General features: G+C 49.3%; 4 protein-coding genes and 1 long non-coding RNA gene across 7 annotated transcripts in view; all 5 read left to right on the top strand.

Moving 5' to 3' along the window:
- The window catches only part of pfn1 (profilin 1), a 3993-nt gene extending 3254 nt beyond the window's left edge, over positions 1–739 (top strand). The window contains exon 4 of the mRNA XM_041030842.1: positions 250–739. Coding sequence (XP_040886776.1) covers positions 250–347 — 98 coding nt within the window. The 3' untranslated portion in view covers positions 348–739. The remainder of the gene's footprint in view (positions 1–249) is intronic.
- Positions 1–14854, top strand: part of LOC121176775 — a 26880-nt gene extending 12026 nt beyond the window's left edge. Inside the window, exons 3-4 of the long non-coding RNA XR_005893062.1 lie at positions 755–765; positions 13596–14854. This is a non-coding gene — a long non-coding RNA (uncharacterized LOC121176775). The remainder of the gene's footprint in view (positions 1–754; positions 766–13595) is intronic.
- eno3 (enolase 3, (beta, muscle)) lies at positions 1973–7745 on the top strand. Of its 2 annotated transcripts, none has more exons than XM_041030839.1 (14): positions 1973–2109; positions 4154–4243; positions 4376–4471; positions 4599–4657; positions 4769–4838; positions 4978–5111; positions 5214–5330; positions 5469–5574; positions 6059–6256; positions 6449–6525; positions 6738–6862; positions 6972–7080; positions 7311–7369; positions 7478–7745. In XM_041030839.1, exons 2-14 carry the CDS (start codon positions 4159–4161, stop codon positions 7545–7547), a joined length of 1305 nt encoding a protein of 434 aa, XP_040886773.1. In that variant the 5' UTR covers positions 1973–2109; positions 4154–4158; the 3' UTR covers positions 7548–7745. The 2 variants fall into 2 exon arrangements, with proteins under 2 accessions (XP_040886773.1, XP_040886774.1); XM_041030840.1 differs by having other exon boundaries at positions 2037–2109; positions 4158–4243.
- si:ch73-265d7.2 (C-type natriuretic peptide 2) lies at positions 9128–11054 on the top strand. The gene is made up of 3 exons (XM_041030843.1): positions 9128–9892; positions 10238–10333; positions 10447–11054. The coding sequence occupies exons 2-3, from the start codon at positions 10238–10240 to the stop codon at positions 10756–10758; spliced, it is 408 nt and encodes a 135-aa protein (XP_040886777.1). The 5' UTR covers positions 9128–9892; the 3' UTR covers positions 10759–11054.
- zgc:85858 (uncharacterized protein LOC405879 homolog) lies at positions 11867–14854 on the top strand. Of its 2 annotated transcripts, none has more exons than XR_005893061.1 (4): positions 11867–12154; positions 12806–12881; positions 13131–13241; positions 13328–14854. XR_005893061.1 is itself a non-coding variant. In XM_041030844.1 (4 exons), exons 1-3 carry the CDS (start codon positions 12071–12073, stop codon positions 13169–13171), a joined length of 201 nt encoding a protein of 66 aa, XP_040886778.1. In that variant the 5' UTR covers positions 11867–12070; the 3' UTR covers positions 13172–13217; positions 13288–14854. The 2 variants fall into 2 exon arrangements, 1 of the variants encoding a protein (XP_040886778.1); XM_041030844.1 differs by having other exon boundaries at positions 13131–13217; positions 13288–14854.
- Positions 14855–15426: the final 572 nt, after the last annotated feature.

Raw genomic sequence — 15426 nt, 5'->3', positions numbered from 1 at the left:
GATTCTTTTCTTCTGGCGCCATCATCAGGTCAGAGTTTGAACTTGATCAAAGACTTCCCATCAGCCTCTGCTGAACTTTGTTTTTAATTAGCAAATGTTAGCATGCTAAGTTGCTAAACTAAGATGGTTGACATTAAAGCTACTAAACATCAACACGTTAGCATTTATCTCAAAGTGCTGCTGTGTTTGTGAATGAATGAATGAATGAATGAATGAAGTGTCACCTCTCCTCTGTCTCTGTCTCCGCAGCTCTAATCATCGCTAAAGGAACAAAAGACGCCACCGGCGGGCAGCTCGCCGCAAAGGTGTTCACTGTCGTCAAGTACCTGCGAGAGGCCAATTATTAACACAACATACTCCACCGACCCCTCCTGGACCCACCAAACAAGATGGCTGCCCCCCGCCCCCCCACCCCTCGCCTCCTCCTCCTCCTCCTCCTGAGTTTCTTTGTGTATCTTCTTCTTCTCTGTGTATTTTTCTGCCATCAGGGAAAAATAAAGTGTTTAAAGTTTTATTCACGTAGTGAACGAGTGATGAACGTGAACACACACACACACACACTGTGTGTGTGTGTTGAAGCACGTTCACACCTGAGCTGACTGCACACCTGTGGTGGTGTTGTTTAAAACAGGGAGCCAGTGTTACATTGTTTACAGTGGAGATGGACCCGCGTCCAATCACAGCTGTGTAAAGAAAAATCACCTGAAACACCTGAAAAATAAAAAGAGCAACATGTTTATTACAACTGTCTGAGGGTTTGTGTGTGTGTGTGTGTGTGTGTGTCTGTGTGTGTGTGTGTGCGTGTGTGTGTGTGTGTGTTTGTGTTTTATCACATCATCTCTTAGTTAAACACGATTCATGAGCAGAAACACGTGAACAGTTTTCACTGCTGCTGTTGCTACACATGCTGTTCTTCTTCTTCTGTTCCTGTTACTATAACTGATCAGTGAGCGGCTGCAGTGGGACCATGTGTTGTATGAGCAGCAGCAGCACTGGTAGCACTGGTAGCACTGGTTGTAGTAGTAGACCATTACTGCCATGATGCTACTGTGGTTCCTACAGTCACGACTTCTGTCACTGTTACTGCTCCTATTGTTATGTAACACACACACACACACACACACACACACACACACACACACACACAGGCATGTGCAGTTAAATTTAGCCCACAGTAAAGGCTACAGGGACAGTGGACAGGCCACAGTGTGTGTGACAGGGAGAAGTACAGTTAAAGGTGAATGTAAAGGGTAAGGTGTCTTGTGTAAGTGTGTGTGTGTGTGTTGGGGTTACTGCCCTTTGCAGTGAATGCTGAGCCCGTCTCACATTTCCCCTTTAGATGAACTTTGACCTTCTCTGTGCGAGTTAGGGACCGTCTCACTCGTGACACACAGCAGGACAGGGTTTGTGTTGTGTTGATCAGCGAGTGTGTGTCTTTTGTTTCTCATTAATCAGAGTCAGATTTTCTGCTCGTCCATTTTTCCATAACGTCCATGTAAAGATGCAGAGAGTGAGTGTAGCTCTGCTCAGTGAGAGACAGACAGAGACACAGTGTCTCCGTCCTGTCGTCCACATTTTATTTAACATTCAACACACTGAGGTGGACGTCCTGTTAGAGACAGCTCAGGTTTCTCTAACTGATTTGTACTTGGACGACAGCTGTCCATCAGAACGAGCTGTCTGTGTGTTTCTGCAGCAAATGTTAACCTCAACGCGTCCAAACCTCCGACTGTGTGTTTGATCACAGCATGAAACCATGAAAGAGTCAGAGTGAGACCACACGTCAAGTACAGAACGCCCACAGAAGGACACACAACAAACACAAAGCGCTGCAGAGGCTCTGTATCTACAGTGAGTTTGTGTTGTCGTTGTCGTATCAGTGTGGTTCCTGTGTCAGCTCTTTGTGCTGCAAGTTTTTCTGTTTCCTGCCGCCCTGTCCCATGCAGACGCTCCCTGCCTCTCCACCCAGCCTCCTCCCCCCTGTCAGGGAGCGTCTATAAAAACCCTGCAGCGTGACAGACGGACACTTTCCACGTCAGTCGGACAGTCAGACGGACGGACAGACGGCCAAAGACAGCACCCCTCCTCTTCTCTAACAGCACAGCTCAGGTAGGATGAAACAGGGGTGAGCTCTCAGCTGTGATTGGTCCGTTTTCCAACCAGCTTCTGGGTTGTTTTGTTGTTTTTTTGTCTGTTTCCTGTTTGTTTCCAGGAGACATTCTCCCCTTTTATTTTGAAAGTCTGGTTTGTTCAGTAGGGCTTTTCAGAGTAAGAGTGTCTCACTGAGTGTTGTGTTAAACTGATGTTTGCAGAAGCTGATGTTCCCACAAACACCTCACTGTAAGCTAACAGCTAACAGCTAACAGCTAACTGCTAACAGCTAACTGCTAACTGAAAAAGATTCAGTTTGAACTTTCAACAGGCAGAAGGTCAAAGTACTGAACGAGTGAAACCTGACAAACAGCACAAAGTCCACACAGACAGACACACAGACAGACAGGTACAGACAGACAGGTACAGACAGAGACACACAGGTACAGACAGAGACACACAGACAGACAGATACAGACAGACAGGTACAGACAGACCTGATTTAAAAGGACTCAGAGCAGAGCTGTATGTCTCTGGGAGTTTGTCCAGGTGTGTGGAACCTGAATCCTGAGTCTCCGGGTTCAGTCTGAACTAAACCTGGACAGTAAGCGGACCTGTCCCAGACCACCTGTGAGGTCTGGACTGTCCATCACAGATCAGAAACCTTTCAGAGTTTTATAAACCAACAGATCTACACTGCAGGAACCAGGTCCCAGTAAAACCTGGTTCCCTCTGAGTCTTCAATGTGGACAAACAGGAACCAAACAGGGACGAGCAGCGACGCCTTCGAGTGCTTGTGTGATCAGTGCTGATGAAGTTAGCAGCAAAGGCCACATGTGGTTTCAGATGAACTGTAACTACTCAGCTGTTGTTCTGCATGTTTGACCTATCACTGCACACACACACACACACACACACACACACACACACACACACACAGGATTACATAACACACTCAGACATAAAGGACGTTGGATCCGTGGCTGTGATGTCAGTCATGTCACTGACTGAACTATCAGCAGCATCAGACGTGTCCTTCAGTTATTTATCTACAGTTAAAGTTAATGATAGACAAGCGTCCACTCGCTGCTCAGACTGAAGCTCTGAGTACGTTTACTGTTTGTACAGTGTTTCATCTGTTCGACACGAGGAGTGTGTGAAGTTCAACAGAAAGAAAGACAAACAGCACAGTGATGAGGATGCAGCTGTTTGACACTGTGAGTTTAACCTGAACGGCTCCGTCACCGAGGTCACCGAGGTCACAGAGGTCACCAAGGTCACGTAGTTCAGTGAACCTTTGGTTATCAGAGTCTGAAGAGGCTGAGGTCAGTTCACCTCTGCAAATGTCAGGGACAGTGACATGTGTGTGTGAGTGTGTGTACTGTAACTCTATAACACACAGGAGGAAGTCATGACCTGTGTAGAAAGGCCAGGGAAAAGGTCACAGCAGCCTTACTGTATTAATAACTCTGTGGACACAGAGGAGGAGGAGCTCAGACCCCCGCCCCCCCCACCCAGCAGCAGAATGGTCTCTCCCTCTCTCCTGTTGGTCCTGTTAGCTGCCTGTCCTGAGAGGAGCTCAGTGATTGGCTGTGTGGGAGGGGGTGGGCGGGGTCTGCTGGGGCTCAGGGCCTGCTGTCATGGAGGCAACATGGCGTTAAACAGGATCTCTGCAGCAGGTCAGACACACACACACACACACACACACACACACACACACAGACAGACACACACACACACACACACACACACACACAGACAGACACACACACACACACACACACTTTTCCCCTTCGTCTGATTTTTATCTCCGTGTGAATGTTCAGCTTCAAACTGTCCTAATGACCCAGGACCAGGTTCTGCTCAGTTCTGATCCAGACGTCCGAGGACAGGACCTGTCCTTGTGGAATAGTTCTCTGCTTCCCATCCTTGTTGTGTCTCCTAATCCTAGGACAGTTTGTAATAGTCCGGGTACAGAGTCCAGAGTCCTGACCTGCAGTGTTGTCCACACATAGACACAGGTAACACAGCATACCTGTCTTTTCTTTCTGCCGTCCCACAGTCAGGATGTCCATCACCAAGATTCACGCTCGGGAGATTCTGGACTCCAGAGGAAACCCCACAGTGGAGGTGGACCTGTGGACAGCCAAGGGTGAGGACACGCAGGCTGCTCTCACTGTGTTTTTAAACCTGTTGACCTGCCTTTAAGATCCACTTTCCTCCAAATCAAACTGCCTGTCTCTGTCTCTGTCTCTGCCTGTCCGTCTTCCTGTCTGTCTCTCAGGTCTTTTCAGGGCAGCAGTTCCCAGCGGTGCGTCTACCGGAGTCCACGAGGCCCTGGAGCTCCGTGATGGAGACAAGAGCCGCTACCTGGGCAAAGGTAGGAGCAGGGCCCTGACACCTGACACCACAGACCTGTTCTCGTGTTCTTTGTTCTCATGTTCTCCTGGTGGGAACCGGAAAATGTTCCTGGAACTCAGCAGGACATGTTGTTGTTGTTGTTGCAGGTACAGTGAAGGCTGTGGATCATGTCAACAAGGACATCGCCCCCAAACTGATAGAGAAGGTACGAGTGACATCACAGAAAGGGCGGGGGGGCAGGCCTGCCTATCTGTCTCTCTGTCTGTCTCTCCGTCACTAAGTCTCTCTGTCTCTCTGTGTCTCCTTTTCTTTCCAGAACTTCAGTGTTGTTGAGCAGGAGAAGATCGACAAGTTCATGTTGGAATTGGACGGCACTGAGAACAAATGTAAGGACCTGTCTCTCTCTGTTTGACCTGTCTCTCTCTGTTTACCTGACCTGTCTCTCTCTGTTTGACCTGTCTCTCTCTGTTTACCTGACCTGTCTCTCTCTCTCTCTCTGTTTGACCTGTCTCTCTCTCTCTACAGCTAAGTTCGGTGCTAACGCCATCCTGGGCGTGTCTCTGGCCGTCTGCAAGGCTGGAGCAGCGGAGAAGGGGGTTCCTCTGTACCGCCACATCGCCGACCTCGCCGGACACAAAGATGTCATACTCCCCGTTCCTGTGAGTGGGAGGGGCTTCTGACGAGTGGGAGGGGCTTCTGAGGGGCAGTAGTCACCCTGGAGCTTCACATTATGTGTGTGTCGTGTCCTGTTTCCACCTCAGGCCTTTAACGTCATTAACGGAGGAAGCCACGCCGGGAACAAACTGGCCATGCAGGAGTTCATGATTCTGCCGGTCGGTGCCGCCAACTTCCACGAGGCCATGAGGATCGGAGCCGAGGTGCGTGTGATTCAGATCGCTGTCATATTTTCAGTCCTGCTGCTTTTTTCTTAGAATTAGTTTTGTTGTTTTATTGTTTTGTTGTTGTTTTGTGTTGTTGTGTTAGTTGTAACCGTATTGTTGTGTGTTTGTGTTCAGGTTTACCACAACCTGAAGAATGTGATCAAGGCCAAGTACGGGAAAGATGCCACCAACGTGGGAGACGAGGGAGGCTTCGCCCCCAACATCCTGGAGAACAACGAGGGTGAGACGTCCAGCTGTCTGTCTGTCTGCCTGTCTGTCTGTCCGCCTGTCTGTCTGCCTGTCTGTCTGTCTGCCTGTCTGTCTGCCTGCCTGTCTGTCCGCCTGCCTGTCTGCCTGTCTGTCTGCCTGTCTGTCTGTCTGCCTGTCTGTCCGCCTGCCTGTCTGCCTGTCTGCCTGCCTGCCTGCCTGTCTGTCTGCCTGCCTGTCTGTCTGTCTGTCTGCCTGCCTGTCTGTCCGCCTGCCTGTCTGCCTGTCTGCCTGCCTGCCTGCCTGTCTGTCTGCCTGCCTGTCTGTCTGTCTGTCTGCCTGCCTGTCTGCCTGCCTGTCTGCCTGCCTGCCTGTCTGCCTGCCTGTCTGTCTGCCTGTCTGTCTGTCTGTCTGTCTGTCTGCCTGTCTGTCTGCCTGTCTGTCTGCCTGTCTGTCCTCCTGTCTGTCTGTCTGTCTCTCTGCCTGTCAAACAGAAACATGTGTTGGTCTCGCTGCAGCTCTGGAGCTGCTGAAGACGGCCATCGAGAAGGCCGGATACCCCGACAAGATCATCATTGGTATGGACGTGGCGGCGTCAGAGTTCTTCCGCAACGGGAAATACGACCTGGACTTCAAGTCTCCTGACGACCCGTCCAGACACATCAGCGGGGAGAAGCTGGGAGACCTGTACCGCAGCTTCATCAAGAGTTACCCCGGTAACAACACAGACACACGTCCCACAGACTCTGTGTGTGTGTGTCACTGATACTGAAAACATATCGATCTGATATTAGATCAGGCTGAGGGCGAGTGGGGGGGGCTGGGACAGCCTGGGGGGGGTTTGCTCTCACCAGTTTGAACTTTAACTAATGCACTGTCTCTGTCCGTCTGTCTCTCTGTGTCTCCAGTCCAGTCCATTGAGGATCCATTTGACCAGGATGACTGGGAGCACTGGGCGAAGTTCACCTCCTCAGTAGACATCCAGGTGAGACAGACAGACAGACAGACAGGTAGATGGATGCCCTGAGCTGTTCTCTGTGACTCTCTTCACCTTCCTGTTAGTTCTGTGGAACCAGGAACCCAAACCTGAATCAGGTTCCTCCAGGTTCCTCCAGTGCAGGAAGAGCTCCTGGAGGAACAGTTCACTGAAACAAGAACAACATTAAAGTGACTCGTCTGTGTGTTTGAACCAATCAGATTGTAGGAGACGACCTGACGGTGACCAATCCCAAGAGGATCCAGCAGGCGGTGGACAAGAAGGCCTGCAACTGTCTGCTGCTGAAAGTCAACCAGATCGGCTCAGTGACTGAGTCCATCCAGGCGTAAGACACCTGTCTGTCTCACTGTCCATCTGTCTGACTGTTTGACCCAAAGTTTAATTCCATTTCTTTCTCCTGTCTCTGTCCGTGTCTCTGCCTGTCCGTCTCTCAGGTGTAAGCTGGCTCAGAGCAGTGGTTGGGGTGTGATGGTCAGCCATCGCTCCGGAGAGACTGAGGACACCTTCATCTCTGACCTGGTGGTCGGACTCTGCACCGGACAGGTAGACAGACAGATAGACAGACAGACAGACAGGTAGAGAGAGAGAGAGACAGAGAGAGACAGGTAGACAGACAGAAAATTAGACATAGAGACACACAGACAGGAGGACAGACGTCTGTCGGATCATAATGGATGAAAGCAACACAATGTCCTCACAGAACCCGACTCACTGAAATCACTACCTGTCTCTCTACCTGTCCCCCTCTCCACCTGTCTCTCTGTGTCTCTCAGATTAAGACTGGTGCCCCCTGCAGGTCGGAGCGTCTGGCCAAATACAACCAGCTGATGAGGTGAGAACATCCTGTCATTTACAAAGTAAAAGCCCTGTCATGAAGTCTACAAAGTAAAGCCTCAGTTCATCCAAACAGAGCTGATCTCATGTGACCTTTGACCTGCAGGATCGAGGAGGAGCTCGGAGACAAGGCCAAGTTCGCCGGCAGAGACTTCCGCCACCCAAAGGTCAACTGAAGCTCCGCCCTGCCTTCCTCTCGTTCGCTGTGACAACTGACTGACAACTGACAACCTGATGACCCCTGAAGCCCCTCCCCTCTACAGCCGGGGGTGAGAGGTCAGAGGTCACAGTGGGTTTGACCCCACTCAGCCATAATTCCATTCATGATGTTTTCTATATAAAACACAAAGATTGAATAAAGAGTAAAGAACGTGTGTGTGACGTGACTCTGACCAATCAGAACTACAGTTCCCATGATGCTTTGAAGGCAGTGAGCTACAACATGGCCCCTGTTCTTTTCGCCCGTATTCACCTTCAGTCAGTCTGTCCCATTAACAGCTGCTCGTTCTTCGTGTTCACCGGTTTTAAAAACTACAGGACCCATGAGCCTCAGCGGCTGTTGCCATGGAGATGACTCTCAGAGATGTGAAATCATAGTTCACATCAAAAATTTGCGGCACAGCTGCTGAACTGACCTGAATCTGATCCAAAAACCCAAACTGTGCCTCTGAGTTTGGTTCCCATCGAAGACTCCAGAGAACCTCTTCAGGGTTCTGCTGCTTCAAAGACCCGAGGAACGTCTTCAAGAACCATGTGAGCCTCATCACTGAGGACAGCGAGTGATGTCGCACAGATCCACAGGAGTCTGCTGACGAAGGAACCGAGAACTTTGATTTATTCAACGTCAGAAATAAAATCTGGACACACACACACACACACACACACACACACACACACACACACACTCACTCACTCACTCACACACACACACACACACTCACTCACTCACTCACTCACTCACACACACACACTGGTGTGACGTCAATGCTGATAGGCTGAGGAGTTTGGGGACGGCAGCCCGTTGCCTGGTGACGAGCAGCAGCCGTGTGAAGCAGCGAGGTGACGCTCTGAGAACCAGTCTGAGAAAACCAGACAAACCAGTGAGAATCGTCAGGCTGAGCTGAACCGACGTCTCCGGCTGAATCCAGTCAGTCTTCCATCCGCCTGTTTTCCAATGCACCAGTTTCCCCTTTTCATGTCTCTGTGAAGCTGCAGAGGAACCAGAGAACCTGCAGAGGAACCAGAGAACCCTCTGCAGGAGTCCAGGAACACTTTAGTCCAGTTTAACCTGGTTTGTGAGGACGTGGGATAAGTTGTTGGCAGAACATGCGTCGCTGTGGGGGGGCAGGAATGTTGTGTACGTCACCACATACACACACACACACACACACACACACACACACAGGAGAATAACCTGGTGATCAGTGACCTCTTTCTTCCTAGTTAGGTGATTGATGAGCTATTATCCGTGTTTGTGTGTGTGTGTGTGTGTGGTTAATGTGCGTGGTCAATGACGAAGGAGGCTGAATGGGGGGCGGGGTTTTGTCTGACTGGGACAAAGATGACAGGGGGTCATTAAACACACACACACACACACACACACACCTATCCTTTGGGCCATGTGAACTTCTGTAGCCCCGCCCAGTTCCACAGGAAATAGTTGCCATCGACGACCCAGTCACCGCGGTGACGGTTTACGAGGAGGCAGGACAACCAAGGTCAGAGGTCATGGAGAGAAAGCGAGTGTTGTGGGTACAGACGGGACCGTGGGCTCTGAGCGGCTGGAAGACGACGGTGCTGTGACAGAGTTTTAAATAAGAGCTCCAGGTGAGTTACCTGCAGGTAACCACAGCAATAGGACGGACGCTGAAGCCTGCATTAGCAGTGAACTGACTCAGAGAACCGTGGAACCCGTTCAGTAACCGTCCCCATCATAACAGTCATTTAAACATCCTCAGATCCTCCCCTCAGAACATCAGCAGAACATCATCAGAACATCAGCAGGGATGGTCTGTTCTCTCTGCTCGGACCATCTGAGCCCGACTCTGAGTCCTGGGACCCTGAAACCCCTCAGACACTGGTGGAACCTGTTCAACCAGCCCCAGAAACACATGAAGAACCCGTGAGACCTGCTGAAGGACTTCAGGACCTGATGATCACGATGAGACGAGCTGGTTCTCAGGAGGGAACTACCTTTCTGTTTTCACACAAACGACAAACACACACAAACACAGTGAAAAGATGTGTGTGTGTGTGTGTGTGTGTGTGTGTCCGTCGTCTGGGGTGACAGCAGTAAGAATGTGTGACATCACAGCGCTCAGCCGTATATAAGCTCGGTGTGCAGGTCGTCCACAGACCCGTCCTCACACAGGACAGAACAAACAAACCAAACTGTTGTGGTTGCAAACGTCTGAGCGGGTCACATGACCGAGCGACGAGCGGCGGGATCCTGTGGAGTCTGCTGGGATTTCTGTTGTTAATCTGGATTTCTGCTGGATTCTTTTCTTTCTTCCTTCTGTCAGTAAGTTCTGCTCTTCTTCCTCTTCACGTGTCGGCGTTCACACGCTGCTGGAAAAACTGATCATGTAGATTTATAAACTGTGAACTGAATCTAAAGTGATCCAGTTTAATAAAACATCGAATCCAGTTTCACAAATGGAATCAAATCGAATTTACTTCATTTCAAAATAAAAAATAATTTGATGTGGTTCATTAAAAGCTGAGCAGACTGAGGTGCAGGTTTTAAACTGGAATCATCAAACTACATAAACAGCTGCTTCTCCTTTATCAATACCCTGATTGATTGATTGATGATCACCGTCACCTTCATTTGATCTGTTTTGTCTCTTTTCTCCACCAAACAAAGATGGCTTCTTCATCCTCCTCTTTCGTTCCTCTCCTCCTCCTCTTCCTCACTGTCGCCGTGGAGTCGAGACCTTCACCTCAGCGGAACGACAGACAGGTCTGTGGAGACATCTTCATCTTCATCATCTCCATCTTCCTCCACCTTCACTCCACTGTATGAAGGAATAAAGATGCAGGTGCAGTTTGACACTGTGACCCGTCTGTCCTCAGGTGTTACACTCTCTGTTCGGCTCTCGTCTCTCTTCTCTCATATTGGCCACGCCTACGTCCGATGATGTCACAGAGGGTTCTGCCGGACGCCCCGCCCCTTCCTCCTCCTCTCCCTCTGTAGGATTGGCGGTGAGTCGCAGTGTTGTGAGGGGATTGGCGGGAAAACAGGGGGCGGCCCCTCGGTTCTTCCTTGACTTCCTACGGCGACAGGCCAAGATGAGTAGGCGGAGCCGGAAGTCGATGGTGGGAGGAAGAGGATGCTTCGGGATGAAGATGGACCGCATCGGCTCCATCAGTGGGCTGGGCTGTTAGAGACATCCATGTGTTTGTGTTACCATGGTGACATCTGTCCTCCAGACTTCCTGTACGTGTTCCAGGATGCTGCAAAGGAAACCACCCTTCCTCACAGACAAAAGGGTTACCATGGTAACCTCTGCCCTCCATGATGCCTGTTGCCACAGTAACCACTCTCAAGTTTGACCCTGCTTGCGTCATGTCGCGTCATTTGACTGGTGTGATGTCTCAGCAGGTGAACTAGAGCTGACCCTGCATGACCTCTGACCTCCAGGATCACCTGGTCCATCAGTCAGAGACTTCATGTTGGAACCTGATGTAGTGAGGCAGACACAGGTAGACATCAATCCTACTAATGACCTCTGACCCCTGGCTACAACACAGCCAGCAGCAAACCGTGTGTGTGTGTATGTGTGTGTGTGAGAGAGACGACCATATGTTAAATATGCAGATGTGTGTGAGTGTGTGTGTTTGTGGACCAGCTGTTTTCTGACGGCAGGAAATAAAACAGAAACTCCACTCGGCTCTTTGTGGCTTCGTTTCCTCATTAATCATTTTCATGTTGTGTGTGTGTGTGTGTGTGTGTGTGTGTTGTAAATGCTGTAAACTCAGATGATAAAGACCATCTGTGTCCACACTGACAGAGTCTCCACCTGAGCGCTCTGTCAGACAACAGGTGAACCAGTGAACACATGGTTGTGTGTGTGCGGTGGACACGTGTGTCACACACCACAGCAGAAATGAACAGTTGATGACTGAATATAACGTGGAGACATTTTCTCTCTCACTGGTGATGAAGGTGTTGATGTTGGTAAACTGCTGATCAAGACAACAACGTAAAGCGCCGCATGGTCCAGGAATTAGACCACACCGGTCACACGTGGTTAACACGAGCATGTGTCCGGCTAACACCAGCTACACGGCTTTATTTTACATTACAGTAATTATCTGAAGTTTAAAATGTTTGTCAGCTTCTACTTTTCTTCACGTTCTTTGTCAGATTACAAAGATTTTATCCTTCAAACATAAAATCACATAAATTACAGAAACGTTCTCTTCCCGCCACAAGAGGGCGGCATGGAGACTGTCCTCTGTCACGTGACGGGTTCCTCAGCTTCGGGGTTAGCTCGCTCAGCTAGCAGCTAGCTACCCGTTAGCATTCATTCGGACTCTACCTGCCCATCAACACGGAAATTAACCTGGCCCACACTGCCCTCCCTCCAGCGGGACGCTTTCACCGGCACCGGCCTCGCCTACGCTGCTTTCTCCTCTTCCCGGTTTTTCCCGGCTCTTCGTCCTCCTGGTCCGGACTCTTCGTTAACCCCGAAACATGTCGGCGGTGCAGCGGATGAAAGTGGCCAACGAGCGGCACAGCAAGACGATCACACAGCGGGGACACGTCCAGAAGACATCGGTACTGACAGCCAGGCTAACGGCTAACCTGCTGCCTCAGTCTGGCTGTGGCGCACAGCCGTGGCCTCCCTGATATGTTATAATTTTATATGTGTTCTGTGAAATGCACAGTAATCCAGCTGTAATTCAGGTTTGTAGGTGAGAGCATTTAGCCTTAGCTTTAGCCTTAGCATTAGCAGCTACAGCTACAGCAGTGAGACCTGTTTGGTCAGCGTTGATAACTATTGCTATTAACTATACCTAACATTAAATATTATTATTGATTATATATCAGGTTGTCAGATTCTGGTCGGTGACGTTAATGTGAGCAAACGCGTCCTTTAAGCTACAAACTATAAATATGAAAGACTCGGGTGTGTTCGCCTCGCACAGCGTCTTCAGTTCGGCAGGAACACGGTGCGAGTCATCGGTCAGTCGGTGAAACTGTGAATGTGACAGAGTGAATATCCACATTTCAGTCGAGTGTCGTGGTTAGAAGTTTCTTGGCTCTGAGCAGGAAGCTGTCTGCTGTAACAGCAGCACACACACACACACACTGACTGATCAGTTATCAGAACAGTGACAGGTCCGTTCTCTCTTTGATTGATTATTGATTGATTGATATCTGACTGGTTGTCGCAGCTGCGGACCTGATGCTTGTGTTTGTTTCCAGCGGCCTGTGAACGATGATAAGTCTCCGGTGGGTCCGTGGCTACTCGCCCTGTTCGTCTTTGTGGTTTGTGGATCAGGTGAGTTTCACCTGCAGGTGTTTTTAAGTCACAGCAGCTTTGATATTCTGAGTCTTGTGAATAAAACTCTGCTCCTGCAGGTCTCTGACTTTTCTGTGTGTGTGTGTGTGTGTGTGTGTGTGTGTGTATACACGCACACACACACACACACACACACACAGATCAGGTGATTTAACCCACCAGCCTGTGAAGTGTTTGTGTGCCTGATGTGACGCTGACTCGACTCTAATGTTTTTGTTTGGTTTGCAGCCATCTTCCAGATCATCCAGAGCATCAGGCAGGGCATGTGATGACCTTTGACCCTGGAGCTGAGCCTGCCACATGGAGACTCTGCTCCACACACACACACACACACACACACTCACACACACACTCACACACACACTCACACACACACACACTCACACACACACACACACACACACACACACACTCACACACACACTCACACACACACACACACACACACACACACACACACACACACTCGTTCCTGTGGAGTTGATATCTGAGCTTTCTTCCCACTGTAAACAAACCTCTGTCTTTCTGCAGTAAACTGTGTTTTTGTTTTTTATTTTCTTTATTGTTGATGAAGCTGATCAGATATTGGTTATTGATTGCTGTTGGTTGTTGCTGAAGTCTTAAATCAGATTTTTATTGTCTGTGCTGGGAAACGTTGGTCAGTGCTGGTCTGTGGCCGAGCGTCGGCTGCAGCTGGAGCTCAGATCAGTGAAGTTCTTTGAGTTAAAGGAACAAGCTGCTGATTTTCATCTCATTTCCCTCAGAAACAGCTGCTGACTCCTGTTTGTGGCTCTTTAGTTAAAGGTGCGTCGGAACGAGCGCTGCTGTAAGTGAAAGCTGAGTGAAGTCCAGGTAACGAAGTCACACAGGGACATGGTGAGACAGAGGACAGGATGTTTGTGCTTGCTGTTGATATTTCACATTAAAAGCCTGAGTTATGAACTCACTGTGAGGTCAGCCCTGATCTCCATATTTAACCCACGCCATCCTCCAGTGACGGCGTCCACGGTGATTTAACAGCAGGGACGTGTCCTTTCAGCTCTGAGACAACTCTGATTTTCTTATATGATCCAAATCACACGTTCTGTCTTTCTGTGCAACACAGACAACATTCAGGTGTGTGGGAAGATCAGAGCAGTGAGAAAACATAAAATGATCCTCAGACGTTTGTGGAGTCGTGGAACGCTTCAGTCTGCTCAGACTCTGACTCGACTCTGACTCAGCCAAAGTCACGTTTCAGCTGTTACAGCCATGAGAAGTCGATGAATTCAGGGATTCATTGCAGCTGTTTCATGTCCAGCTGTTTGAACAGTGATGGTCGGGAGGTTACCAGTTAAAATCCAGCATAGAGAGCAGCTGTGGAGTGAGAGCATGCAGCGGCGATGGGAAATGAGATGTGAGGGAGTTGTGTTTAGTGCCAGTTTGTGTTGTGTGTTTTTTTGTCTGCAGGGATGAAAGGATCAAAGAGGATCTTCTGTGTGTTTTAAATTTGCTCCAGACTTTGTCTCCTTCTCCCAGCAGGGACGTGCAGGACAGGATTTGTCTTTAATGAATTAAAAGCAGCAGTTTTTTTTGGGCCTTTGTACGTCCGACGTTTTCATATAAAACATCCCAGAAAACTTTTTTATCTCCAGTTTCCTTTGTGTCAGGATGTAAAAGGCTCCGGAGCAGAATCGGTTCTTGTTCGATGTAAATAATTCAAACCACACCCTCAGTAGTCAGACAGAAGCAGCACAGGTGAGGAGAAGCTCCGCCTTTAACACCTGCAGTCGAAGTTCGGCTCTCCGGCTCTCACCAACGTTTCCAGCGAGGAGACGGAAGCTGCAGCGTTTTGAAGCAGCTGGAGGTTTCTGTTGTTGGAGAGGTGACGCTGTCAGAGCGCTTCACTGAGCCTCCTGCTCGACCACATGATCCACTTTTATACAAATAAACCACAGATATTTTCTCTAAAAGCCTCTGGTCTCTGTGTGTTGGTGTGTGAGGAGACGGAGTCTGACGCCTGATAAAGGTGTAGAACAACATCCGTCCTTCATTCAGTCATTGGCACTGAAAGATGAAAACATTTACACGTTCATTGTTCTAAAAACAGAAGGAAACATAAAACATTTTCAGAGTTGATTTGTAAGTATTTTAAATTTGTTTCCATCCATGTTCACTGCTCCAGTCTGCCTCTGCTGCAGCGTCAGCGCCTCCTGCTGATCACTGGAGTAATGTGAAACCAGGACACAGCCTGTGGACACTGGACACAGTGTCTCATGATCCTGAGGGATTAAACTGCATCAATGTAGGTTTCATGTTAACAAAATTTTGCAGAGAAAATAAAACCTATAAAATGTTTCATTATCTCTGCAAAACTTTGTGATCATTGTGTCTCTGTGGTCAGTGTGTGTGTCTGATCTGTCTCTGTGGTCAGTGTGTGTCTCTGATCAGTGTGTCTCTGTGGACACTGTGTGTCTCACCCCTCCGGTCCCTGCCCAGTGATCCATCCGTGGGCCGGTGGCCCCGTAACTACGCAGTGACGTCA

Source organism: Toxotes jaculatrix, chromosome 23 (assembly GCF_017976425.1).
Source record: "Toxotes jaculatrix isolate fToxJac2 chromosome 23, fToxJac2.pri, whole genome shotgun sequence".
Classification (NCBI taxonomy): domain Eukaryota; kingdom Metazoa; phylum Chordata; class Actinopteri; family Toxotidae; genus Toxotes; species Toxotes jaculatrix.
The sequence above is the reverse complement of the archived record's forward strand: the minus strand, read 5'-3'. Positions and strand labels throughout refer to the sequence as shown.

Bases quoted from the DNA above. Each gene is read 5' to 3' on its own strand.
- eno3 (XM_041030839.1), top strand. From the start codon at position 4,159: ATGTCCATCACCAAGATTCACGCTCGGGAGATTCTGGACTCCAGAGGA. The intron at 4,244-4,375 runs GTGAGGACACGC...TCTGTCTCTCAG, and splicing joins GGACCTGTGGACAGCCAAGG to GTCTTTTCAGGGCAGCAGTT. The intron at 5,112-5,213 runs GTGAGTGGGAGG...TTTCCACCTCAG, and splicing joins ATGTCATACTCCCCGTTCCT to GCCTTTAACGTCATTAACGG.
- zgc:85858 (XM_041030844.1), top strand. From the start codon at position 12,071: ATGTCGGCGGTGCAGCGGATGAAAGTGGCCAACGAGCGGCACAGCAAG. The intron at 12,155-12,805 runs GTACTGACAGCC...GTTTGTTTCCAG, and splicing joins GACACGTCCAGAAGACATCG to CGGCCTGTGAACGATGATAA. The intron at 12,882-13,130 runs GTGAGTTTCACC...TTTGGTTTGCAG, and splicing joins CTTTGTGGTTTGTGGATCAG to CCATCTTCCAGATCATCCAG.
- si:ch73-265d7.2 (XM_041030843.1), top strand. From the start codon at position 10,238: ATGGCTTCTTCATCCTCCTCTTTCGTTCCTCTCCTCCTCCTCTTCCTC. The intron at 10,334-10,446 runs GTCTGTGGAGAC...GTCTGTCCTCAG, and splicing joins CTCAGCGGAACGACAGACAG to GTGTTACACTCTCTGTTCGG.